We start from the raw sequence: 27,792 nt of genomic DNA, 5'->3' as shown, positions 1-27,792 counted from the left end.
TGACATGTCATATCACACGTAGAATTTGTAGAAGCTGGAGATGTATAGCTTGTTTAAAAGGGGGGTTTAGTATGGAGGGTTGAAGATAAAAGGTCAAATATGTGAAATGTGGAGGAGGAATTAGATTTACCCTGAGTGGTTCCAATCTTGCAAGTTCTCAGGAAGGAAATCTGAGATCAATAAAATCAAACTGGCCCACAGTTCACCACACCAGTTGAAGAAAATGAGCTGCCGGCACCTGTGTGAGTGGAGGTGCTCCTCAGTTAACACTTGGTGAGTGCAAAGAATGCAGAGGGCATTTGAGCACCGGGTAGGGATGGAAAGGTGACTTTTAGGGTCTTTGTTATCATTATTATTCTATGGGCATTCTTCATATATAATATTTAGAGCTTCGATTCTGGGCCACAAGTTGATCTGCTATTCCTGAACTACTACAAATTTGAGCATAAGAATCTTGGCAGAATAAATTATCCCAGGACTCATGATTGCTGGGTTCTAGCAATGGATATGCATTAATCAGGCAAATTATTCAATCAATCTTGGGCCTTAGTTTTCTCAACTGTAAAAGGCAGTATTTAAACTGTTAAGCACTTTTAACTCAGCAATTGTAGGATTCTAAAAAGAATGTATGTACTTCTACGTTATGATGAAAGTCACTCTTTTAAGTTTAAAGAAAAAGTTCCTACAAATTAGGGTCAATTTATATTCCAAGAGTTCTGGCTGTCCCTATCAGGCCCCTCCTCCCCTCCTTGTCCTTATATTTTCACATCTGTTAGAAGAACAGATCTTAATGGTCCTATTCTCATTCTGTTACTGTTTGGGATCTGAATGTATTCTGAGTGTTTTCTGTCTTCCAACAGCTGGAGAGATCAAAGAACTGTTCCTAAGAGCAAGGACAAGCTACAACCAACTGCATATGTAAACTTTCATACTGATGTATTCAGCACAGTGAATTATACCCCCATATTTTCTAATATGAGAAGGTAGGTCTAATCCAATAATAATAAAGACCTTTAGGAGAAAACAACAAAAAACACCATTCCAGCTTCCAGCCAGTGGTCTGTATACTCACAGCCTAATACAACACAAAGACATTCCAATACAATGAAATAATTTGGATCATGTCCAGCCTCTATTTTTTAGGATGATAGAAATAAGCTCAAGAGAGCTAAGTCTATTTATTATTCAGAAGAAATGAAAGTCATAGCATACACTTCTAAGCCAAGAGATCATTGACAAAATTTGCTAATGAAATCAATTCATAACTTTCTTTCAGATTTTCATTTAAACGGCTGGGTTCCTAATATATTTCAAAATTTAAACTGATTACCCTCTACAAAAAGTATGTCAGAGAAAACAATGATTACAGAGTAGCAAGGGACTTACTTTCACAGGAACAGTGCTTTATGTTGCTGAAGGCAATTACAAAAAGAGAGTAAGAAAAATTAAAAGCAAGAGCTAGAGCTCAGAAAAACTTGGGTTCAAATCCCAACTCTGTTACTCACTAGCAATTTAGTGGGGCAGCTTACCTAGCCTTGTAGAATGCCAGTTTCCCTTTTGTAAAAGTGTACTAAAAGGTACTCGCCTCCTAAGTTTATTTTGAGGATAAAATGATTAATATAAAAACCCTATTACAGTACCATGAAAATAGTGAAGCCTTAATGAATGTTAGCTGATAATAATAGTGCTGTCAACACATGAGAAGAATTAGAATCTGGTGGGAGATGAAGACCTACTCCATGTTCTCTGCTGTCTTCTTGCCCTGAGGGGTGTGTTCATCAATATTTAAGGAACTAGAAGGTGTGCATCTTGGATGTTAAAAACAGGGGCTCCCCTCACCTATCAGTGAACAGCCCCAATACCAGAGATGATTCTATACAAATTTTAACTGGAACATCTAAGATAACCCTGAGAAATATCCCAGGCATATCTTAAGCAGCCTGTTATTTGAGGGAACACAGAATTAACCCTTGGTTTTATCCTTAGAAAAATGGGATTATAACATCTTTTTTCATAATTATCTTCACAAATTATTATAAAATAGTTATGGCAGAGCAAAAACTATTGACATGGGTATTTGCTACCCTTTCCCCTCCTCTCTTCAGATAAAGAGAATGCTGGTTTTGCCTCTTCTGTCACAACCCCCTCACCTGCCCCACGATGAGGATTCAACTATTGCTAGATGGATTCTTTGAGTTTTCATGATGCACAATGAAAAGACAGGGGATAGGTAGAAGATATGGGCTTGAGCTCGGCGGGGAGAGGGGGGCGGTTTACCAGCGGGAGTGTTGGGGAGATTTTGGAAGAGACATGTTAGAAACATCAAAGTGGATGGGAAAGAAAATAGGGATTGCTAGAAGTACTGCTAGAGATTATATATCCCCTTTACCATGCTTTGACAGTTAAAGAACAGAAGTTGTTAGGTCACTTTAAATTCACCTTTGGTTGACTGCCTGTTTCTTTGACAGAATCCCTACTTGGAGACTGGACCAAAGAGGCCATGTCTTCCATAGAGGCAACATAAGAAAATAAGAGAGGTGCAAACACATCATGCAAACGTTAGGCAGAATTTAGTGTGTTCATACATGACATGGGGAACATTGAAAGGATTGATGTCTTAGAAAGGCATGTTAGGAGTGTGGGTCTAGAATGCATAAGGTTAGAGATATGCCTGCACTGGGCCATCATCTTATTTTAATATTTGGTCCAAATTCTGGGCTTCTCACAATCAGAGAGCTATACCTACCAATTTCCTCTTATTATTCTCGGCTGCCCGGTCCCCATCCCTCTACTCAGAGATTTCTCAAGCTTTGCACTAATGGCATTTTGGGTTGAATAACTGTTGTGGGGGTTTGGCTTGTGCACTGGAGGATATTTAGCAACATCCTTGGCTTCTACCCACTAGCTGCCAGTAGCATCTTCATCCCCACTGCTGGCAAGTTCAGGGGGGTTGTGGGTGGGGGAAGTCTTCTCCAAACATTGCCAAATATTCCCTGGGGAGCAAAACTGCTTCTGGTGGAGAACCTCTGCTTTACCCCAATCATCCAGGCTTACAAGAAAAATTCATACTCCATCAAGCCATTCTACAACACTTCATTTTCAGAGTTTCCAACTACAGAGATTCCAAGTTCTCAGCAATTCATAACCATTACAGTTTGCCTCATGTTACACTGACTGCATCAGGCTGTCATTTAGAAATTATAATAATGGCTACCACTTGTTGGATATTTTTTATGTGCTAGGCATTGTGCTAGGGACTTAACAGAGTGATTTTCATTCTTATACAGAAGTAAGTGTGGCCGGGCACGTTGGCTTGTGCCTGTAATCCCAGCACTTTGGGAGGCCGAGGTGGGCGGAACACCTGATGTCGGGAGTTTGAGACCAGCCTGACCAACATAGAGAAAACCCGTCTCTACTAAAAATACAAAAAATTAGCTGGGTGTGGTGGCGCATGCCTGTAATCCCAGCTACTCAGGAGGCTGAGGCAGGAGAAATCACTTGAACCTGGGAAGCGGAGGTTGCGGTGAGCCAAGATTGCGCCATTGCGCTCCAGCCTGGGCAACAAGAATGAAACTCCGTTTCAAAAAAAAAAAAGAAGTAAGTGGTAGATATTATTATCTCCATTCAGAGATGAGTAAAATGAGGCCCTGAAAAATTAAAATAACTCATCCAAGGTCACAGCCAATAAGTGGCTGAACTGGGGTTTGAACCTAATCTGTCCCAGGTCCATAGTCTCTCCTTGTCTCAGGCCACACTGTTTCTCCTGATGAGAAAAACTAATGCAGGGATACACAAGAAATACATTTACCCAAAGTTACATGAGTTCAAATGGCAATTCCACTGTATGGACTATTGTAGAGGTTGTTGATCTCAGCACTATGTGGACTCAGCAGTATGAATGTCTTTATTCTAGGGACATCAACAAGCTGATTTTTGAATTATGAATTTTCTGCAGAAAATAGGAAAATGGTGCTTTCCTTTAAGTAGAAACAACAAACAGTAGCTGGTTGCCATGGTAGCAGAGGTAAACTTAACCTTGACTGGGAATGCAATCACCAGAAAGGGACAGCAAGTATGGTCAGGAGTCTAAACCAGACCAGGGGTATTTTAACTGGAGAAGAGACAGTCAAAGGAGAGAAATGATAGTCATCTTCAGTTATTTGAAAGGCTACTGTGTAACTGAAGTGAAGCATACATTCGAGATTATTCTAAATGGAAAATCCAGCATTCATGAGTGGAAATTACAATGCAGTCATGGAAGCCAGTTTTCCATTGAATGATAAGAAAGAACATTTAACCATCGTAATGTTCCAACTGGATTGAAAAACTAAACAAGCTGTCTAGAGAGCAATAGGTCGCTAAAATAGAAAGATCCTAACAGGAAGGTCATCTCTCTTGGGAGACCCAGTGTGGGTGAGACTGGGCTAAACAAATTCTCAGGCCCCCTCCCCAAGCAAAATCGCTGTTTCTCCAGAGAATTAGTAAATTGGGGTTCCCTGTTGAAAACAGACAAATGGAAGGTCCACTGGGCGGAAAGCCCCAGCCGCTCATCACTACAAGAGGAGAGGTAAACTACAATCTCACCTGGGAAGAAAATGTTGTTTAGGTGACACAAACCAAGGGGAGGAGAAACCTTGTGGAGGATTTTTCCCCTCTGTTCTTAATAGATGATCAAGGGGTAAGGCAGTAAGGGCAAAACCAAAAACAAACAAAACAAACAGAAAAAAACCCACCAAGAATCAAGCAGCTTTCTGCTGTCTTCCAACCCTCAGACACTCTGATGCCTCTTTCTTGGAATGTACCGCCACCTCCCACTGCTTTGGCCTGAAGACTGCATTTAATTTTAAAAAGAAAATAGGCAACCATCCAGCTAGGGGACAGTTAGAGTAACAGTTGATTAGTCCTTTTCTAAACACTGTCTTTTGTTTCATTGCTCTTTATTTGCTGTACACCAACAATTCATTAAAAACATCTCACCACTAGATTTAGTGAATGGATAGGACAGGTCTAAACCCAAACATTCCTCTTGGAAAACGGACTACATTGTAAATTTGCAGACCTGTCCAGGAAAGTAAAACTGTTACAAAGTCAACCTCTACTGAGGCACACAGCCTCCTTTGTAAAAGAAAAAAAAAAAGAGGTGCTAAAAAAATGGCAGGTTTTTCTTAAAAAACAACAAAATCTTATTCATCTTTCCATATTCAGCATGAAGAACACCTAAGAGAATTTTCCCTATCTTCTCATCTCCAGGGCACTCAAAGCATTTACAATCTCATTATTTTATACAACACCCGTTAAGTGGGCACCAAAGATTATTACCCTTCTTTGATTTCTAAGAAAGCAACTACAGAAAGATTAAACAAGTTGCTCAAGGTTGTTCAGTAAATTGAGATGCCTGAGTTTCCGTTCAGTGATTGTTCTAGGGACATAGTGCAAAGTGACTGAATCCTCTAAACTCACCAAAACCCCTAAGTCTTACAGATCTCTTCCCCATTTCTCACCACTCATGAGATTTTCATCATCTAATCACAAATCTGCCACCATGTGGATCTTGGACATGGGTATCCTACCAGGCCAGTGCCATGTCTGCAAGAAGCCTGGCGCTACACCTGACAGCTTTCAAATCACCATCAAATGATTCCTTTATCTAGTGAAGTTGATTCTGCCTGGCTGCATCTGGGAAATTTTTAACCCCTCGATTAGCCATTGCACAGTTGGCTTAACTTGGATGAGACAGAGGACAAAATAGTGGTGGTTTAAAAAAACACCTCCCCCATTCTGATTACAAAGGAGGCATGATTAACGAAGTACCCTTTGTATCCGAGCTCCATTCTAAGAGAAAGAGAAAGAGCTTTCCTTCCCCCTTTTTTGATCGCTGAGTCTTTTCCTACTTGTCTCATCACCCACACAATCTGTTCACAGCCCAAACAGACAATCCAGCCAGTCTGTGGAGAGTTCCTAAAACATTTATGTTGTGAAAGCAGACAGGATGAACAGGACCTCATCTCGACAAAGGATGATGGGACATTCAGCAAAAGAGTTCACGAAGGGAAATACAGACGGAGTCCCAGAGCTGAATGAATTTGCCCACAATGTCTAACACAATGCCAGCCCTTATGGGTACTTGTAAACCTTCTGGTCAATTCACAGCCACCTCCAGGTTTTATCCCCCAAATTCCATTACTTTTAGAACAAAGGGTTTTAAAAGAAAATACAATTAACAAGTTAAGGAGGTCCAAATCAGTGCTTTAAGGATCCTTCAATTTCTCTAGACCTTTAAACATAAAAATAGCAACTTAGATGAAGATTTTAGTTCCAACACTACCAGATCGGGAGTTGACATAATGCACATAAAATACTTAATACATTGCCTGGTACATACTAAGTACTCAAATAATATTACCTAATATTTTCATCTTACACTGCTCTATTTTATTAATGATGTTTTTACATATGTCATTGCCTGTCTACTCAGCTAAATAGTTCCACCTTATCTGTTTTTGGTATAATCCAAAAGATAAATGCCTTCATATAATTATCTTATTTAAGCTTTCAGATCTATAGTAGGTTACAGATGAGACAGTAAAAGCAAGACTAGGTCTCATAGCTGGCAAGTGGTAGATTCCCATACTGAGATCTCAACTCACTAATTTAACATCCAGTGCTTTATTTCAATAACACCACAGATGAACAGATTATCATCTCTTGTGCCTCTTTGTATTCTTCAGAATTTAGCTAAGAGCTAAGATATACCTTAATGATCATCTAAAATAAATTTCTAATGATAGGTAACCTAACATGTCTGAAGATTTATTTTAGTGCCTTTAATAAGGAAGAAAAGAAATGGGTGGAAAAGCCCAACCATACTTGGCTTTGAGGAAAGACATGCCTCTGTTTTTATTTGCCAAGGGAAAGCATTACCAGGTCCATTTAGAAAGACAAGAGGAAGTAAGGCCGGGCGTGGTGGCTCATGCCTGTAATCCCAGCACTTTGGGAGGCCGAGGCAGGTGGATCACCTGAGGTCAGAAGTTCAAGACCAGCCTGGTCAACATGGTGAAACTCCGTCTCTACTAAATATACAAAAATTAGCCAGGCATGGTGGTGGGCGCCTGTAATCCCAGCTACTCAGGAGGCTGAGGCAGGAGAATCACTTGAACCCGGGACGCAGAGGTTGCAGTGAGCTGAGATTGCGCCATTGCTCTCCAGACTGGGCAACAAGAGCGAAACTTCATTCCAAAAAAAAAAAAAAAAAAAAAAAAAGGAAAGACAAGAGGAAGCATGAGGGATTCAATGATATACCAAAGAGATAAATGGGGCTAGAGCCAGAACTCTTGATACTCTGCTCATGGCTTTCTGTATTAAGTTCATTATTAATTTAGCACCTTGAGTGAGATGAATCTTGTCTTGGATTATGCACATCAAGTTGTATTTCAGATGGCTGTCCCATACTTTAAAGGCCCATACCAAACCCCATGTATCAAAAAAAAAAATTATCTGATCTAAAAAATGCCTAGATCCCTTAGCCCTTAACAACAAACTGTCTTATTTTATGGATCTTGTCTTCCCAAATTTAAGTTGCTGGAGGGCAAAATCCATGTGTTTACTCCTTCTGTAGCCCATGGCTAACCTAGTTCAGAACTTGTAGCAACGTGTGCTGCTCATTGCTTCCTCGGCCTCACAGCCTTCTAGATGTCCCAAAGAAACCTCGAGTCATCATAACATCTACTGAATTTCCCAACCATCCCCAGCACTACTGCTCAGCTTGGGCAGTCATTAAAGCTTCTCTTCTGCCTTCAGGATCTTCATTTCAGCTGCTGGGACATCCTGTTGCCATCCATTTCACACAGACATCCAGCCCAGCAGGAACACGTGTTGCAATGAGCTTTGCTTCAAAGCCAGCAGCCTGGCCAAGTTCCAGGAATTGTCACTAATGATCTTCACCAGCAACTTGGTGCTCAACAGTGATCTCTGAACACACACACACACACACACACACACACACCCCATTTCCAATACTGCTCTAGTTAGAGGAGCTGCCTAACAGAGGTTGGTTCCATAACTTATTTTATTCTTTAATTGTTACAGAGGACTTATTTCATTAAAATAAGCTAACTGTCCAAATACACTCTGCAATGCAGCAGTGGCCTCCACCAACTTACTCCTTTTTTTTTTTTGAGATGGAGTCTCGCACTGTCACCCAGGCTGGAGTGCAGTGTTGTGATCTTGGCTCACTGCAACCTCTGCCTCCCAGTTTCAAGTGATTCTCCTGCCTCAGCCTCCCAAGTAGCTGGGACTACAGGCAGGTGAAACCACATTCGGCTAATTTTTGTATTTTTTAATAGAGATGGGGTTTCACCATGTTAGCCAGGCTAGTCTCAAACTCCTGACCTCAGGTGATCTGCCCACCTCGGCCTCCCAAAGTGCTGGGACCACAGGTGTGAGCCACCACATCTGGTTCCACCAACTTATTTTTAAACTGAAGAAGGCATAACAAGTGTATCAGTTTCTTTTGGTTGTAAGAGACAGGAAAGCCTGCTCAAAGATACTTAAGCAAAAACTAAATTAGTAAGATGATACTGAAAAACATCCAGAGATAAAGCAGTCTTCTAGTGGTTGTTTTGAGAAATCAGATTATGTCAACAGATCTCACTTCTCTACAGTCATTGAATTCCACCCTGTATTTTATTAGCTTCATTCTCAGGCTTCATTGGAAAGACTCCAACAATTCCAGGCTTATATTCTGTGAGTTGAAATTCAGTAAGAAAAAGAGAGGACATCTCTTCCTGGTAGCCTCCACACAAGTCTCAGAATTCACTCTAATTAGACTAACTTGAGGCATAAATCCACCGTGGCTAGTGCTTGGCTTGGTCACATGTCCATCACTGGAATCAGAAGTGAAGATTCTCTTAAGGCACATGGACTGAGAGTGGGGAAAAAAATGCTCCACAAAGGAGATTCAGGCAGATCCTGCTGCCAAAACAAATAGGCGAAACACTAGGCAGCCAAAAAACACCAATCATCCTCTCCAATAAATCTTCCTTCTTTTCCTAATCTCCAAGAAATTGTATTACTGGAATGATCCAACTTTGAAAATAGTATATTAAAAGAAAGGAACAACCACGCAAGTCATATAAAAATATATGTAGCCAGTAGGCACATGAAAAGAGGTTTACCATTACTATCAATCAACGAAATGTAAATTAAAAGAATAAGATATTATCAGCACATTGGGAAACATTTTTTAAACAAAAGTAATCACCAGTACTGGCTAACATGCAAAGAGATAGACACTCCCAGATTTGGCTAATGGGTGATATGATTATCCCTGACCATCGAAATCCTTAAAAATGTGCATTTCATTTTACCTAAGATAAATTCACAAAAGTGAATTTACTAAGGAAATAATAAAGGATGTACATAAGAATTTAAATACAAAGAAGATTTCTCCAGTATTGTTTATAATAGCCTTAAACTGGAATTATTCTAAATGTCCAACAATAGATTGAGCAATTTAATTTTATCCATACTATGGGTTATCATACTGACACTAAAAATGACCTTTCAATGCATGTTTATTAGCATGGCTTAAATAAGTAGAAAGGCACTATACAAAAGAATTAATAAAGTGGGCAACAATAGCATCATTCACTAACTAAATCCAGTAAATTAGTTTCACCCTCATCTCCTAGGCACTCCCTGGTTCCTTCTTTAAGATTTACCCTGGGGTTCTAAAGACCCAGATTCCGCCCGGGGAAAGAGAAAAACTCTGGACACCCTCAGCAGGCTAAAATGTGTTAAATAAATATGTAAAGAGAGAATCAACAACTGTTCATGGGAATGGCTTGCTACACAGAGGAGGGTGAAGAAGATGGACCACAGCTGTCATTTACTTGTCCTGGAAGAGAGCTCAAAAAGAAATGTTTGGCCAATACACAGTGATTTCTATCACAAGTAGTTCATATTTTTTAAAACTACTCTTTTTTCTTGTTCTTCAACTTGTCATAATGTAGCAATTAATATTCAAATCCCGAGTTATTCCTTCCACAAACATAGCTACTGCCTTGCCAAACAAACCATACCACAAACAGTTACTCCCCATCTCAGTTTTCGTAAGTTTAAAATGTAAATATCCCTGATGGACTGGCCTATCTTAGAGTGTTGTTGGGAAGATCAAATAAGATGATTTCTACTAAAGTACCTTCAAGAAGGATAAAAGCACTATACAAATGTGAGGTATCAGGCATATCAATGCATTACCTAGATTTCACAAACACACAACAAAGCATGGGAGAGTTCATGGCAAGCCTCTGGCTCCTCCATTACCCTCATGTTCTTTTCCCTGCAGTCATTTCAGAAAACCAGATGTTTGTTTGCAAAGTTTCTCTGCAGCAAAAGGGCAGGCCCTCTCTACATTCAAATTGGCTGAAGCTGTGTTTCTAGTTGTTGAAACTTAGACAATAATGGGGGGAAATGCCAAAATTAATCCAAAAAGCAGACAGGCACACTTTACAGCCTGGAGCCCTGAGATGGAAAAAGGCAGCAGCATGAACAAGTAGAGGGTTAATGGTTTTCATATTATTTAATTCAAGCTGCAACAATGACAAATTCTAAAGATATAAACTTCTGAGAGTGAGCATTCTTTCAGAATTAGTATACAGGGGTCCTATTAGCAATATTTTATAGTACTCCAAATATCTTCCCAAAGGAAATCACTGCTGAAAAAGACAAAGTTCTTTGTTGGTAGGGCTGTGCTTTTATACCATGGACTTAAATACTTTTCTTCTACAGTCTCCTCATTTTAAAAAATGGCAAAAAATTTCAATAAAACATGGATGGAGCAATAAGAAGTACACTGAAGTTCTTAAATGCCCTTCTTTTTAAATCCCCACCCCAATTATGTCCCTCCCTTGAGGATATTTACAGTCCTCTATGACACATGCTCTGTACCTTCTTGGTTCAAGGAAAACACACCTACAGCATTTCAAATTAACTACTGACCCTTACTCTCACACTATAAACAAACCCTTTTCACAATCTCAATTGCATTGTGTCCACATTGATTAAAGCTTGAAGCCTGGTGACCTCATGTGGTGTTAACTTCTCCCATGCACCAACAGCATTCCGCCTTTCTACTCAATTACCCCCTTTGGTGCCAGAGGATCGCTACCCAATGAACACATACAATGGACTTCTGCTTCATTACACTAACCAACAGCAGGATAGAAATAAGCAGAAGAGGAATAAACAAGCTAATTTATCATGAGGACAGAGCAAGCTTTCACCAGTCTCGCCATGGAAAACTTCAGTGGTTAACGGGAACATCAATAGTCTGGGGGTGTTGTTTATGATCTTACAGATTATGGACAAAGCCATAACAGAACCCCAAACTGACTGAAGAATTCTGCAGATTGGCAGGTGTGAACACACGCACACAAAACCCATGCCTTAAAACTCCGGGGTCCTACATAAAACCTACTCAGTAATTATTTTGGGAAGCATAACCCTGGGCTTTGGATAACGTGGGCTGACACTCTGGTAATTTGCTCCAACTGTTCAGCCTAACTGTGGGGCCCCTCTTATTTATCTTTGACAAGGTGGTCAGGAGGAACCCAGCCCCTTTGTGAGAGGGGTCTGGTTCCCCCACCGCCCCCCGCTTCATTAGGCATGGCAAGGACACAGCGGTTGATTAAATTAACAACTTTGGAGGGCTTCAGTCCCAGTTCCCAGACATTAGCACCATCATCCAGAACAAATTAAAAGTCTCACAGCAATTAAGCAGATTTTGAAAATGAATTTCCCATGGTTCAATGGCTCAACCACAATCTTGAGTTAAGTATCAGAGAAGAGTATTGAAGGAAGAGAAGAGGAACTGACTGCTGAAATTCCGAAGTAAACATACAACTGGTAGAAGCAGCATACACAATAAACTTCTGAGCCTCTGCTAAGTAGGCTTATACATTTCTTTTATAGAAAATTGGAAATATTCAGTCACATAAGGGGAAAGAATAAAACATTAACATAGAATGGTTGTATCAAAATGGTGGATTTTTTTTCTTTTTTCTTTGTTTTTAATTACTTTAACATCATTTTATTCTTGTTCAAAAATATAAATAGATATTGAGAGGGGACAAAAATACCTACTTCCAGTCACAGGCTTTTAAATTCAAACAAGAAATTGTACATCCAAGTCTGGAACTGGAATCATCTATATTTCTCTGAACCAGTACAACTAGGTTCACAGCAGGCAAAGACCTTTTATGCCAGCCTCCAAAGAACCCTGGGTGGGTGATTTACCTCTAAGAACTCATTTCTGGATCAAAAGAATAAGATTAATGATAAAATCATACCTATCACATTCTAGGTGTGTACTCTTTGCCAGGCACTGTTGTTTTGAGGCCTTGTCATACTTGCTTCCTTCCCTTTCAGTTTACATATGCTCCTTTAATCCCTGTTCCCGCCTCGCACCTCTGCCTGGCTCTACTTGCAAGTCACAGGCCTCGGTTCCTCTTTGCCTGCAGGCAGACATTTGGCACAGCTTGTGTGCAGGAACCTGGAGGAATCCTGAAGGAATGTGCGAATGAATTCATTCCCACTCACCAGATCTATAAGCTGAAGACAGTGGAATGCAGAGGTAGTTACTTGAATGAACTATATTTTCCTGTCAAGGGCATTTATAAAAGCTGACATCATAAATACATTATTGGTCTCTAAGTACAACCGTAAATAAATCTACAAAATTCTTAGAAGGATAACTTTCAAAGATTTGTTTTTCATCTTTCAAAGTTTATAGAAAATTAAGAAAACTATGTGGCTCTTCTAAAAGAAGCCCCTTCAAAATAGCCCTCATGGAACAGAAGAAACACATTTACTTCTTAAAGACAGTAAATCTCAAAATTTGCATTACAGTTCAACAGTTCCATTTGGATATTCAAAATTTGGAAATATATATACTTCTGTGTGTTCCCTTCTTCCCACTAAACTTTAATCAACTAGTATAGACAACCGGCCACAGTCAATTATCTGGCTTTATGGCCAAGTAGGGACCAAAATATATAACCCAGACATAATAACAATCAGCATAACAGTAGGCATAGGTAATGAAACTCTCCGCTAGTGGTCAGAAAGCTCAGTTCAAACCTTATTTCTCACTATGTCTTCCTTGGACCTTAGTTTCCACAATATAATGGGAAAAGGTCCCTTTCCAACTCCAAAATTGTACCATTTTAGAAATGTAAGCATGTATATTATGAAGGTAACACAATCTTTTATGTTCAAGTGAATAATAAAAACCCTCCTCCCATTTAAATAATAATAGCCTGGAATATAATGTTATAAAACTTAGGGAGGACCTCAAAGCCTTAAAGTAGAAGCATTTTAGTTACCTCCACAATAGGTCCAAAATGCAAGGCATTCATCTATTCTCCTCTTCAACAGATATTATTGGGTACCTACATTGCATTGATCTGTAGTAACAGCCATAAAGGTGAGTATATTAGACCATCATTATTCTCATACAGCTTACAGTTTGACAGAAGTTATATTTTAATCATTTTTTGTTTAAAATTTCTTATAAACTATCATTCCAGCTAATGTTTCAGAAGTAATTAATATTTTATTTTTAAAAATCATTTTTCCTCAAAGTTTGACTTTAAGAAGTCTTTGTCATTCACGTTATTATCTAGAAGCAAAAAAATTTCCCAGTGGATGATGACTCCAATTTTATAATGTAAAACAGAAGTACAACTGGGATTCACTTCGCAGCAAGCAAAGAGGGAATAAATCTCTTCCACATAATGAGTGATATCCATTTAAAAAAGTCATGCTACCTGGGCTTATCTATGCTCTAAAGAGCCATGAATACTGGCCCAGAATTTTAAAAGACAAACATTTAGATTCAAATTAAATGTTGGTTAAAAAGAGGAAAAACAACCCAAGTTAATTACTCTAATTTACCGAATATATGAATGACCTGCTTATTGGACTATTGGCTAGCATAGATCTTGCCTAATAGGATGGCTATCAAGCAGGGTGGCTGGGTTTCTAATTTTATCCAATCAATTAAGAGGCAGAAATAACCTGCCATTGACCTTACGAGACACAAGTTGACTCCAGAATAAACAAACAAACAGACTTGAAAAGTTAATTATGGGCAACCTCTCCTTCAGAGAAATGGCTCACATATATTAATTGATCTAACACCTATGTGCAGGCTCCCAAGAAGATGGAACTCGTTCTCTCATTTAAATCCCACAACCCCCGCGACTCAGAGATTTTTGGTTCAGGAAACTGAGGCTCACAGAATTTAAATGGTTAGTCTAGGTTACAAAGCAAGTTTGATAACAAAGAGATAAATCAGATCACTGCCATTTATCAACCATAAAACCACATTCCATCAGTTATTATAGAAATCCATCACTTTGAATGGAGAGATCAAGTTTCTCAAGGATTAAGCTTCTCATTTAACATGAACTATCAAATGGAAAACCTCGAGCCAACACTTATTTTTATAGAGTGACTATTTCTCAAGAATCCTGTAAGAAGCCCACATCAAGAGGCAACTTTCAAAATTACTAAAATTTCAAAAATTTCAAAATTACAAAAGTAACAGTTCTGTCAAGTGGGAAGAGTTAATGCCTTTCCTTTACAGAGCTGCTTTATGTAACTAGCCGAAGTTTTAACATAGAAATATTACTGTTTCATATATACATTAATCTTGGCTTTGTTAAAATCCCAAACATACTGCTCATCGATCTCCTAAACTTTCTCTTTTTCAAGAAGTAGGTGGGGGAGGGAAGGAAGGTATTGGAGGAATTCTTCTGATATCTGTAAAAACAGAAACAAATGCTAATTAAAAGATGACCTTAGTGCCCTTTCAGTTTAAAAATCTTGAGCATTTACAAATTATCTTTTTTTTCTCTTTCATCAACTATTACCCAGAAATACCACATTCTCATAGAGCAAAGCTCTGTCCTGTTTGGGCATGTTCAAAGAATAGTGCCAGGGATTTAATACTGGCATGCTCATGGACCTGCAAATTCTGAAATTCAGGGGGAGGCATGAATAAAAAGATAGCTGAGGTCCCACAGTTGCCTGTCACAGCCAAGCCCCACCCCACCCACATCCTCATATGATCCTCAAGAAGCAAAACCTTTCTGAGATGTTCTATAAGTGACAGCAAGGCCCAATGTGCAGTCTTTTCAAAGCCTCAGTAAAAATCTTATCTATGACTTCACTTAGCCCAGACACACAGGAGCTAAAAGGTAAAAGCCTGGTTCACACAAGCCAGAACTAGCTCAACAGAACCGAAAAAAGAAAGGAATGTCTTTTCTATATCTTTTCCATGTCTGAGGCATTCTGCTCTGGGGCAAATTACAACCTAAATAAGAACAGATAAAATATATGGGAACTGAGTAAAAGAAATAGAACCTCAAAAAGGGCTGCTCTGCCTGGAAAGAAGGCTGGAATTCATAAAACATGGAACGTAACTTTTTTAGTGATCACCTGAAGGCAAGTTTGTTAAACAGAGACTTAAAAGTCAAGATTTATTTCAGCTAAATTAGATGGTGCAGAAAAACATAGTGCTTCGTGACTCTGCTCAGTTTCAACAAAACGAAAAGACAGAGGAGGAAGAACTTACAGTATAATACTTGTACCACTCAAATCACAAAAATACACTTGTTAGTCACAAAGGAGGGGCCCACAACATTGTAAGCCTTATTTTGGCAATGTGAATTTTCTGCTTGCAATTACCTTCAAAGTGAAGAAATGGCAGAGACAAAGAATGAGGAATTTTGTTGCTGCTTTTGTATGTAAATTCGACCAAAATATATAGGGCTATGTGACTTTACCCCAAGCTCACTACAACTTCGGAATTATGCCTGCCACAAACATCCTCCGAAAGCACAAGAATTAGTCATAGATTTTTTTAGTCAAGGAAGCCTCAGACTGATAAAGTCTTAAAACTAGACGCAAGGACTGTGCTTTGGATTGGATAAGTAATGACTATACTGCGTGGTTTTGGTGTGTGTTTTTTAGAGTTTTAAATTTACATTTCCCCAAGCAGGAGGAAGGGAATGTACCACGCCCTCAGCAAGCAAGGAAGGAATTTAGTTGATTTTTTTTTTAATTCTGTAGTGTTCCTTAAAATCCACATAGCATAGCATAACATTCCATATAATTCTGTTGTTCCATAAGGGATTGGCTAAGTATATTAAGGATACAAAGGGAAGGAGGAGATGACAAAGTTATTGCTATTTTATTTTCAAGTGACAGAAAAATCAATCAAGCTATAAGAAGCACCAGTTGGGAATGTTCTGCACATTAACTCTTTAATAGCCTTAGACAGAAATCAGATGATCTTCACACTGAAACTCTGAAGGACATATATCTTTGGGGCACTGAGTAGCATTAGAAACTGCGTCCAAGCCATGGCTCCACCTCTAATTGCATGAACTGAATGGCTTCCCTTTCCTGGGACTCGAATTCCTTCTAAATTAAGGTAGAACAAGATAGTCTTGAAGGCCCTTTCATCCTTACGATTTAATACTGACAAGCTCTTCAGCTTCTATTCAGGACAAACACCACCAAAGTGTATGGATACAATGGATTCAAGTAGCCACACTCATGGACAGTGACAAAATCCCACAGCTTTAGGGTGGGATCAAGTATCATATTGGCCTAGAATGTATTGATGCTGCCAAGGTGTGGGGTGGGGGTGGGGGTGGGGGGCAGGGGTGAGGTACCACTGATGTGTGAAATGACTTGCTTAATATCCCAGAGACCCCTGAATCCCAGGCATTCTTATTCTGAATAGAGACTTTTAATCAATTTCTTGTCTCATCCTATGTCCTCATGTTACCATACTTCTACAAGTCTGTGCTGCCAGTGAGGGTTGGCAAATCATCCTAACTCAGAAGGACAGCCTTACAAAATGGCATAATCAAGCTTCACTAACACTGTATGTAAAGTAAAAGTAATAGATTGAGTAAAAGCATGAGAGATTCTCTTGGGAGTAAAATGTGCATGCTTTAGGAGAAGATTTGGACTTGTGTTCTTATTTGTTAGTTTTCTGCAATAACATTAATATTTATCATTTGGGGGAGGTTCATAATGAAATACTTGGTTATAGCACAGGAACTAATGTTAGAAAGCAGGATGACCTCCTTAAACTTTCAAACCCAAACCAAGTAAGGTTTTGGGTCATTCCCATTCCTTCTGCCTCAACAGATCTACAAATCTGTAGGTGTTGGGCAAAGTGGTGGTGACTCAAAGAAGGAAAAGAATGGATAATAAACAGTGTCATATGTAAGTTTCCCCAGATCTAAGAACAGAGAGGGACAAAGAAATGTAGGAGAGATGGATTTGGGATTAATCAAATGGTTTCAGTGCAAAGCCCTCTGGAAATCACATCTCTGATAGGCCTGGCTCAATGAGACACTCCAACAAGTGTCAAGTCCTCAAGATAGTAGATTCCAGTGATATTTTATGCTTGTAGCAATCCCCATGAGGAAGGAGGGCTCTGTTTCACATCACAGTTGAGAGAGGGAGTCAATGAGATTTTATGACTTTTTTGGGATCATTGAGGCCACAGGTTGTCTGCAGAGTCCTAGCCAAGTTTCTCTCCACTAAATGACGCTGCTTTGAGACCAGAAGCTCTCTCTTTTGGAGGGGGTCAGCCAGGACTAAGGCAGCAGTTAACTGGCCTCCAACCAACTTTCATGAGGCTGGCCTTATTAAACTAGGTCTGAAGAAAAACTGAGTCAACCATTTACAGACTTATTATCTTCTTTCTAAAGGAAAATCATAATGCCTTGCCAAAACAAATGTAATAACTTGGCCTTTTTTTTCAATTACCTCTGCTTTCTTGGAAATGTGTATCTGTGGATAAAACCTGAGTTAACCCAGGGAATTAACCAGATGTTTAAGAAGACCCTGTAATTCCTGTGGGCCAGCAAAGAAAGAATACCCCTTGGCCACATTATGAGAATGGAGTACTAAGGAGAAAGGGGGAGCAGAAAATTAAACTTGAAGGCCCAGGATTTAAATAGGCGTAGCAGATAGAAATGTTAGCTCAGTTTTGGGGGATTGGGTGACACTGGAAGCAGGTTTTGGAAATCCAGGTGCAAGCTGTGTCCTTGAAAAGACAGTCTCATATATTTCCAGAGCCCTTCATTTCATTTTCTTCAGTCTATATTCTACCCCCATCTTCCTATTCCACATCCTCATTACACTCCCATTTCTTCAACAGCTACCTTCAGGACCTACGATGTATGCTAAATCCAGGGAACATTCAGAGGGCCCACTATCTCGACAAATTTCCTATTACAACTCTAAGCCATCTTTTGCTGTATGCAATAATTTCCTTTGGGGAGTGTTGGCATGTAATTTCTGAGGTTCAGCCCTCCCTAGCATGGCCCAGAAACACTGCCAATATTTACAATGGCTGGTGTAGGCGGTTCTTATGTCTTAGGAGTTGGGGATCCCTTGTTAAGGAAGTAATAGGCCAATGATCAGTAACCATGCAGTGATATGAGTGCATGGTTTGGGGAAGGGGTGGAAGCAAAACGAAAAGGTGGGGGGGGATTGAGCTTTCATCTTCTGCTGTATCTGTGTAGAATCAGTTTCACCACACTCACCCCTTTGTTTCCCATAGAAATGGAAAGGACAATGGGAGGAAGGTAGCATTAAGCTTAAGAATATGGCTTAGGATTCAATCAAGGACTGTGGGCTTGAGTCTTAGCCCTCTCATTTACTATCTCTGCACTCTTATGTACTATCTCTGCAACCTCAAAAAAGGTTCTTAAATGAGCCTCAGATTCATGTGAAAATTGAAGAAAGTAAAGTATTTACTTCTTTGGGTTGATGTGATCATTAAGTGAATCTTTACATGTGAAACGCTTTCCATAGTCCCCCAGTCTTCCAATATGATTACTGCTTTTGCTCCCCTACAAGATTTAGTCAGGGATAGAATGTGGGGGGTGGGGGGAAGAGGTGGTAGTAAGAGGCTATAGAAATTTAGTATTTTTATATTATAAATTATACATCATTATTTTCTTTAATTTAGCAATCCTTTTAGATTCATCATTTTATGAGAAGAAAACTTAGAAAACACTAAAGTTTGAGATCATTAAGCTTGAGAATTGGCATGTCTCAAGCTCCTCCTCTCCACTCTCCTCCTCTCCTTCCCACATCCCCATACGGGCACTTTCTCTAGAACTGTGCAGAGCTGGCACATTTATTAGGCCACCATCACAACCCTTCAGAGAAAAAGTAAGACCTAAATGAAATAGTCGTGATCATTTCGTGTCTTGATGCTCCCTGTGTCCCATTACCTCTCAGGGTCTCTATCAAAATCAAGGGCTGCAAATCTTTCAATAGAGAAATCTATTAGCATATTTTCCAAAGAACAAAATGTACCTATTCCTGCTGTCAGGGTGGCTGTTTGTAGGAGTCTCTGGTTTAAAAGGCCCTCATTATTATGCATGGGTGTGCATATAAACAAAACTTCTCCGCATGGGAAAAGAATTTTCAACTTTCAGTAAGAGGCTCTTTTCTCAATTCCTCCACCATCACTACCAACCTACACCCTCTAAAAACCTCTCCAACCTCCAATGATTCTTTCTTTCCTCTCCTTTGAAAAAGTCCGGACTTACTGTATAACTACATATATGTTAAAATCACCAACTAGAGAAAATAAAATTGAGTAATATTCTTGCAAGTAGCAGAATCTCAAACATTTGATGGTTAACTTGGCTGCTTTAGTCAATTGGATGATTCATACAATTATGGGGACTGGTTAGAACTTGAATGGAATTGGTTGGACTGGCACAGGCAAACTTCTCAAGACATGTCCTCCCTCAGCCTTGGCAAGGCCCTTTTTGGGTCTGTACAGCTGGACTCCATTTCATGTATCATCACATTTAATATTTTCTTCCTTTTGATGTTACCTGATTATAAAAATGAGAAATCAGTTTTAGTGCTATTCTCATGTTTCCCTGCATTCAGATTTTTATTCAGGCCTAAAAAGTCAAGGTTTTGGGGAAAGTGGGAGGATCACCTAAAGTTGATAATCTAGGCTCTGATGTCCGATTGACTGGAGTTCAATCCCAGCTTTGACCACAAGTAGCTAGGTAATCTTGTGCAATTTTACTAGATCTTTCTGCACCTCAGTTCCCTTACATGTAAAAGGGGTACAAAAATACCAATTTGCCAAGGTTTTGTACAGATGAAATTAGACAGGTTTTGGCACATATTGCACATTCAATACATGTTAAACATTTTATCATTTTATTAATATATCTGTTTCAAGATGAAATATTAATATAATTAGTTGATGGTATAATTAGTAGGGGTTCTAATTTCATACATTCTCGAATTCCCAATAAATAAGTGAAAATTATCTTGATGCTAGAAAACTACATCCTAGGAAATCTTTTGTTGTAAACTTAGATGAAGAGGGGCTCTTTTCTACCCACAGCTCCCCTAGTTTACTCAAGCTCCATGTCTCCTCTTTACCAACCCCGTGTCGGCATGTAGCCCCATCCTGAGCACACGGTACACCCTAATAGATATTTTGCAAATCAGGCAAGTAGCACACAGGAGTTTTAAGGACCTTTATATAATTTCAACAAATTCAAAATTCTAAATCTCCATAGAAACACCTTTATGAGGAATATAAGGTAAGAAATATTTCTGCAGTTTATATGGATTTAAACATTTTAAGGTCAAATCATTGTAAAATGTCATGTAGGAAGGGAAGGCCTGAAGTCTCGATCTGGGTTTCAGGCAGGGAACCTGAAAACCTCACAAAGCCACACATAACACTATTAGCTCAAGGAAATGTTTCTCACTGTAACAGGAAAAGGGAAAGTTCGAATAGAAGTCTAGACAGGTTGTACTGAAAGAACAATCAGATGAAAGAGCAATTCAAGCCGGGCGTCTTGTGCCTGTAATCCCAGCACTTTGGGAGGCCGAGGCAGGTGGATCTCCTGAGGCCAGGAGTTTGAGACCAGCCCGGCCAACCCGGTGAAACCCCACCTGGCCAACCTGGTGAAACCCCGTCTCTACTAAAAATACAAGAATTAGCTGGGCGTGGTAGCAGGTGCCTGTAATCCCAGCTATCGGGAGGCTGAGGCAGGAGAATCACTTGAACCCAGGAGGCGGAGGTTGCAGTGAGCCATTGCACTTCAGCCTGGCTGACAGAACGAGACTCCGTCTCAAAAAAAAAAAAAAGAAAGAGCAATTAGAGATTGTTAGCATGAGCATGATTACACTGCAAGAACCAAATAGTTAAGTTTTTTTTTAAGTCAAATATTTCAATTACTCTTTCTTAAAAGAGTAATTGAAAACTCTTTTTAAGAGTTTACAAAAGAGTAAATTAAAAACATGCTCTTTTAAAAAAGATTAATTTGTAAGGTTGCACAGTACTCCTACAAACCACATTAGATACTTCTAGTAGTTAACAAAGAGGAAAACAATGACATTTTACAAAATAAAAAGCAGAATTGAATACAGACAAATATGACTTAATATCAACCAAAAACCAATTGATTAATCTTGTCAAGATTCTTGTCAAGATTTTCACCGACACCCAAATACTGAAGGATTACAACTATTGCATCATTAAGATATATTAAAATAAATGCAACAAGCTTAAAATCTAATAAATTGGAGAGTAAACACATATACTCTGCATAACTGTAATTTAATTTCTTAAAATTCTGCAACTTCCAAATAAACAACAGCAGCAGAAACAAAAGCTCACATAAATGGGTCACAGTAAAGACCAGTTGCCTCCACTTAAACAATACGAGCACAATCGTGTGGGCTACATCATTGAAAGAAGTAGATAATCCATGCACAATTTGAGAAAATTGATTACATATGTGTGTATATCTTATACAGTATACATTACATCCTCAACATTAAAAATTTAAAAAGGCCACTCACATAAGTTACCTTTTGGAAGAAACAATGATCTTTTCTAAAGAAATAATAATTGGTGATTTGTTGATACTTACAGTTTATGTTTGGAATAGTCTCATTTATGGGTATGCTGAAAACAATGCAACAATTTTCTATTAATCCAGTTCTGATCTTCATACTCTTAGCAGTTTTAGAATAGCTGAGAACAGTGACCTGCTTTTTCAACCATTATATTTCTGAGACATGACTAATTTGAAGCTGAGCAAATTGCACATAATGGGATTCAAGTTCATGATTTTTAGTCTGTACTCTCTTTTCAGGGTACATGGTCTCCTTCCCTCCCTGCTTCTACCACCACCCCCAAAGCTGCCTTTTCAGGAGCTAAATTCACCAAACATGAAATCAAAGGAAAATTATTTTTAAGTTTTCTGCAGGCTTATTTTTAAGGAGGATAAAGTTATATTTTTAAAAATATTTATCTTTTCCTTCAGGTACTACTGCATTTTTAAATAATTTCTAAATATTTAGAATGTATTTAGATGTATTTAGAATAGTAGATGTATCAGATGTATGGTTTCATAGTGGCTCAAAGTTTTTAAAAAAGCATTATATAAATCAGTGAATTTATAAATACTCTAAGTTCTACTATGTAAGATGTTGCTTTCAGAGCCTTTTTGCAAAATCCCATTAAAGGTTTAGCTTACAGACACTGGTGCCAAAAAAAAAAAAAAAAAAAGCAAGCAAAAAAATGTGGTTTTTTTTTTTTTTTTGGTAAGAAGGATGTTGAAATAGGAGAATATTTAAGCTGGCTAAACCAAAGCCAATTCCTGGAGGCTAGTTGCTTTTATAGTGAATGTTTAAATTTTCTCCATCAAATCTAGAAGGCTACAACGAAACAACAGCCTAAATGTCATGTACAATTCTCTAAGTACTGAAAGAGTTACACAATTTTAGAACCGAAAGGGACCTTAAACTCCTTCCTCTACCAATGAGGAGCCTGAAGCCTGCTAGTTAACTCACTTGCCTGGTCACTCTGGGGTTCATGGATTGTCATTGTTTGGTGGGGTGGTTGTTTTTGTGCTGTATATTTGTGTGTGTGGTGTATGCAGTACTCACACCCTTACAAACAAGAGCTTTGCCATTTATATTCTCCCCTTCCTAAGTTGCTCTTCCTAAGTTTACTTTCATCAGCAAAAAGAGTGATCAAAAAGAAAAATATATTCTGGCCAGTTCAAAGGGGACACTTCTTTTTCTCACTTGGCCTACTGCAGATATATTAGAGAGACACTTCACACCCAGGACAACTGACTTTTTAAGTAGCAGTAACAATGAGCAGCGGAGGAGTTCTCTTCTCACTCGAGAGAGCAGAGGAGGTTTCTGAACTTTGCCTTGACTTCCAGCCTACAAACTGTTCCTTCAACTACTGTCTCCGCTTGCCCACTTTGTTGCTATTCTTTCCTTAGTTTCCTTTGTTTTCCAGCTTAGGGAAGTTTGGTGGGAAAATTTTTCACTTACATTTTGTTGATATTTATTTCCCATATTTGGGTCCTACCCAAATTTTAGATTTAAGAGCAAAAAAAAAATTACTGTTTAAGTGAAAGAGGAAAGGCTAAGTCACTGTTCAACATGGGCTAGATCTGATCTGAATTGGAGACACAGCCTTTGCAATTGAGGAAGGAGAGGTAAGCAGTAAACTTATACAGTTTCCTCCAAGAAGTGTTATACATAGATATTTTTCAAGGAAATTGGAATAAAGCAGTTTATTAATTGAGGGGAAGCTAGTTACAGTTAGCACCTGCCGCGGACTTTTTGAGGTTGTCGTCATTAACCAAATTCTTCGGGAAAAACAATCTTTGGCACCACTTACTCCAGACAAACCCTGTTTGGAACAGACAAGTGTTCTGACCCTATAGTCGCTCCAATGTCCACCAGCCACTCACGAGTGCCCTTAGGGCTTCTCCTTGGTGGTAGCATCCCAGAAATCCTACTAGTTTCAGAAGTGCCCTAGGAAGCCTACTTCATGGATAATGGGCTCTGTCTGCAAAGCTAGGAGATCAGCCTAGAAAAAGAAACACACCAACAAACACCAGGAAACTATGTGTAATGGTTTGCTGCTTGTGCAAAAACCTCAAAGAGGATGAAGGTCAGACAGGGATAATAGGCCAATTTAATTCTGAAAGCACAAGGTGCAAGAAATTTTAATTATGGTCTGCCACTGAAATCACACAAGATCCAATGGCATCTAACTGCAACTGCTCATCAAGGGAGACAAGAGGTGTAATTGTAACCGCTGCATAATCACTGTGAGGGCACAGGGAAGGCTGCCTTCAGCTCCCAGCAGAGAAGGTATTAAGAGCCTCGAAAAATCCAATACGGGGAAACGAGATTGCATGTAGCCAAACAGAAGCTCCTAACACAAAAGCCAACCCGTGTGTGTGTGTGTGTGTGTGTGTGTGTGTGTGTGCGCGCGTGTGTGTTGAGGGTGAGGGTTCCAGAAAGAAAATGTGAAGCTGTTTGGACCACACTGGGGATAAGAGATTGTTTGAAAACTCTGAACCCCTTTCTGTTTTGTGGATAAATGCACACAGAGAAAAGAGCACTGTCTCCTTTAGGTATTTCTCTCCTTGATGAAGCTTCACCCACTCCCCTTTGTTTAAGACAATTGGCTTGGATGTTACCGTGATTTACAGTACCAAACTCCCTTTAATTTGTTCCCATCAAACCCAAGTCTGGAGACAAAACGCCACGCACACGACTGGAGGTGCCCAAGCCTGTGCAGCTCTGGCAGCGACGCCGCCGGCGCCCCCGGGCGTTTTCCCCGCACCCCACATCGCGTGGGCGCCCGTAAAGGCACGCGCGGAGAAAGCCCCTCCGTGGACTCCCCACTCCGCAAAGTTTAACAAAGCCGTGAAGTAAGGAAACCGAACCTCCCGTCCGCGCCCGCTGCAAAGTTGGCATTGAAGTTTGTGCCGGGATGTCCCAAATCTTGAGGGGGCGGGGGGCGCGAGTGTGCAGAGAGGCGGGAGGATGGATGCAGATGGGGAGACAGTGAGGGGAAGGGAGTTTTTCCGAGTGGACGGTCCGTGAGGCGGTTTTCTTCACCCGGAAGCCTGTTTGACTCAGAGAGGTCCGGGAGGTGCACGCCAGGGGAGGTCTCCCGGGGCGGGCGCTGTCGCCGAGGCCGGCGAGCTGTCACCTGCGGGGGGCTGTGGTGGGAGCTGGGGGCGCTCTCCTAAGCGCCAAAAGAGGACGGGGAAATTCACAGTCACCGGCTCTCGGGGCTCTAAGTAGTGGGGGAAGGGATATTCACGAGTGGGCAGGAGGCCAAAAGCAACACCTTTCGGATATGCTTTTCCCCTCCGACCTCTCCAACTTCCCGCGGCGCTGGTCAAGGACTCCCTCCCACCCCACCCCATCCCACCCAACCTCCCGGCCGACAATTCGGACCTGTCCACGGCAGAGCGTGGGGTGGAGTGCGGCGGGAAAGCAGAGGGCGCGAAGGTCGGGACCCCAAATTGCAAACCCTCAGCCCCTAGCAAAGACGACCAAATGCATTTACAACCGTCCAAGTATCTCAGCCTTGTAACAGAGCTCCGGGTTTGCGCCGGGCGCAGTTCCCCGACTCTTCTGTTGTTCCTAATAAAGTCGATTACGTTGCCCTCCCGGAGCTGATTGGAAGGGAACGGAGAGGAAAAGGGGGGGAACGCGGGAAAAAGCGGGGGGGGGGCGGCGAGCAATCAACTTTGTAACCCAGCGCTTCCTCGCGCGATCCGTCGCCATGCTTAAGATTCCCACCCCCGCCGCCCCCCTCTTGCCTTTCAAGTGGATACTGAAACTAGGCCAAAACTTTTTCCCCTCCTTTTCTCTTAGCCACTAGACTGGATTGTGCCCCACGGAGCCCCATGGAGCTCTGCTTTCTTAAGCACAATAGCCAGACTAATTAGATCATAGAAGCAAGGCAGTGATACTGTAACAAGTAGCCCAAGAGGCAAAGAGGGAAGGGGCCCGAAAAGACAGAAAGGGGGAAAAGTTTGCAGCTCTCCGCACTTACCAATCAAGCCTCCCACCAGAAAGGCGATGATTTGGAACACGAGCAGAATCCCACCAACAATGCACAGCTTCTTGGTGCTCATGTTTTCTATAATTGCCCCAGCCATTTTTGCGCCCCCCCTTTTTCTTTTCTCCTTGAAATAAATGTTTTAGGGTGAGCTTTTTGCTCCCTCCTCTCACACACTCCCTCCTTCCTCGCCTCCTTTCTGGGCGCTGCAAAACTTCAGGGGTGCTGGAGCGCGGCGAGGATGGGACCGGGACGGAAGGCGCCCGCACGGATTCCCCCGGCGCAGCCGGCTCGGGTTCCCCCAATGCCCGGAGCTGTGATTGTGGCCGCTCCGCCGCCTGTGGACGCTTAAAGGAGCAGGGAAGCGGATCACATGACGCCGCCTCCCTCCCTTTCTTCCTCCCTCCCTCTCGCGCTTCCTCCCTCCCTCCCTCCCTCTCTTCCTCTACCCCTTGCCCACCAGTTCGGGGCTCAGAGCTCCGGCGGGTGCTGGCGCCCGGCTCCCGAGTCTGGCCTGCAACCTGTCTCTCCAAGGTCTGATGCCATTAGGGGTTGCTGTTGATGTTAAGCGGGTTCCCCCTGCCCAGCTTCTCACAGGTTTCCTTTTCTGGTTTCCGAAGTGCGAGATTTAAATCACCGGTGGACCGCCTTGCAGACCTTTAACTTACGCGTTGACTTTAGGAAATGGTCCCCACCCCACCCCCAACTGCTAGAACTCTCTTTAAGAAAGAGGAGGAGAATTTTTTTTTAAAAGGACCCAATAGATGCCTAAGTCAAAACACAGAGATGCGGAATAAAGTCTCAGCTCGACTTCTTTCTACCAGATTCCCAGCCTCGGTTATTGGGCACATACCCAGCTAAATTCCCCACGGCGCCCCTTGAGGAAACTTGCGCTCCAGCCAAATCAGACCACTGTTCGTTACTCCAGCACATGTGCTTCCACAGCCTTAACCCTGGTTATTGCCTTAAAGAGAACATGTTCTACTCCATCAATGTTAAACCTGATCCAAAACCAATTAGTCTTAAAAAATCTTTCTAATTTTCCACACCACCTCCATGCAGTATCTCTGGGAACTGAGCCCCTACAATCCTGTATTTACATTTTTACCTCCTATTGTAAGGATTTGTGTACACGTTTGTCTCCACCACTGAGCTGTAAACTCCTGGGGAATAGGGACCAAGTTTTTTTTGTTCTTTGTACCTCCCATGGTGCCTAACAAAATGCTAGCTCTAGTAGGTGCCCCATAATCTTTTGTGGAATGAATAAGTGAATGTGAAAGCAAGCCCACAGTTTGTATTTCAAAGGTCTAAAGAGATCTTAGTTGGTTTAGAGGGTACCTATATTAAGTTACAATGTTTGTTGTCTCTTTGTGAGAAATCATATATTTATATTTATATTTATACTTAACTTCCATAAAAAGAGGGGCGGGGCTCCCGATAGAGATTTCCTGCTCTATCAAACCTAAATTTCTGGGCCTGGTTTTTCCATGTTTCATAAACTGGCCGCTTGGCCAGTACAACTCACCTTACTCAATAGACCCCTGGTTTGGTAAATACCCCACCCTGCTCCCCAAACGTGCAGTTTCTACCACCACCACCCACACATCTTGTTTCTTGTCCCTGCCATCCTTACACACCCTCTTCATGCCAAGAGACTATTTTTCCCAGTCCTCTCTCCTCCTCTACTCTGTTCCTGAATTTTCATTGCCCTTATAAAAGATGTTATGCAGGTTACACTTAATAGAAGCATTCATTTCTAATCTCCAAGTAGAACAGAGACTTGTCAAGGACAAGCACCAAACTTTATGCGT

The 27,792-nt window shown here is 40.8% G+C and overlaps 1 protein-coding gene across 3 annotated transcripts in view; it reads right to left on the bottom strand.

Moving 5' to 3' along the window:
* Window positions 1-26,404, bottom strand: part of WLS (Wnt ligand secretion mediator) — a 134,066-nt gene extending 107,662 nt beyond the window's left edge. For 2 of the 3 annotated variants that reach the window (XM_014345668.4, XM_003807869.7), the window contains exon 1: window positions 25,976-26,404. In XM_014345668.4, the coding sequence (XP_014201154.1) occupies window positions 25,976-26,081 (106 nt within the window). In that variant the 5' untranslated portion in view covers window positions 26,082-26,404. The remainder of the gene's footprint in view (window positions 1-25,975) is intronic. The other variant, XM_063600435.1, reaches the window with a different exon arrangement.
* Window positions 26,405-27,792: the final 1,388 nt, after the last annotated feature.

Source organism: Pan paniscus, chromosome 1, assembly GCF_029289425.2.
Source record: "Pan paniscus chromosome 1, NHGRI_mPanPan1-v2.0_pri, whole genome shotgun sequence".
Taxonomy (NCBI): domain Eukaryota; kingdom Metazoa; phylum Chordata; class Mammalia; order Primates; family Hominidae; genus Pan; species Pan paniscus.
Note: the sequence above shows the minus strand (reverse complement) of the source record. Positions and strands in the feature narration are given on the sequence as shown.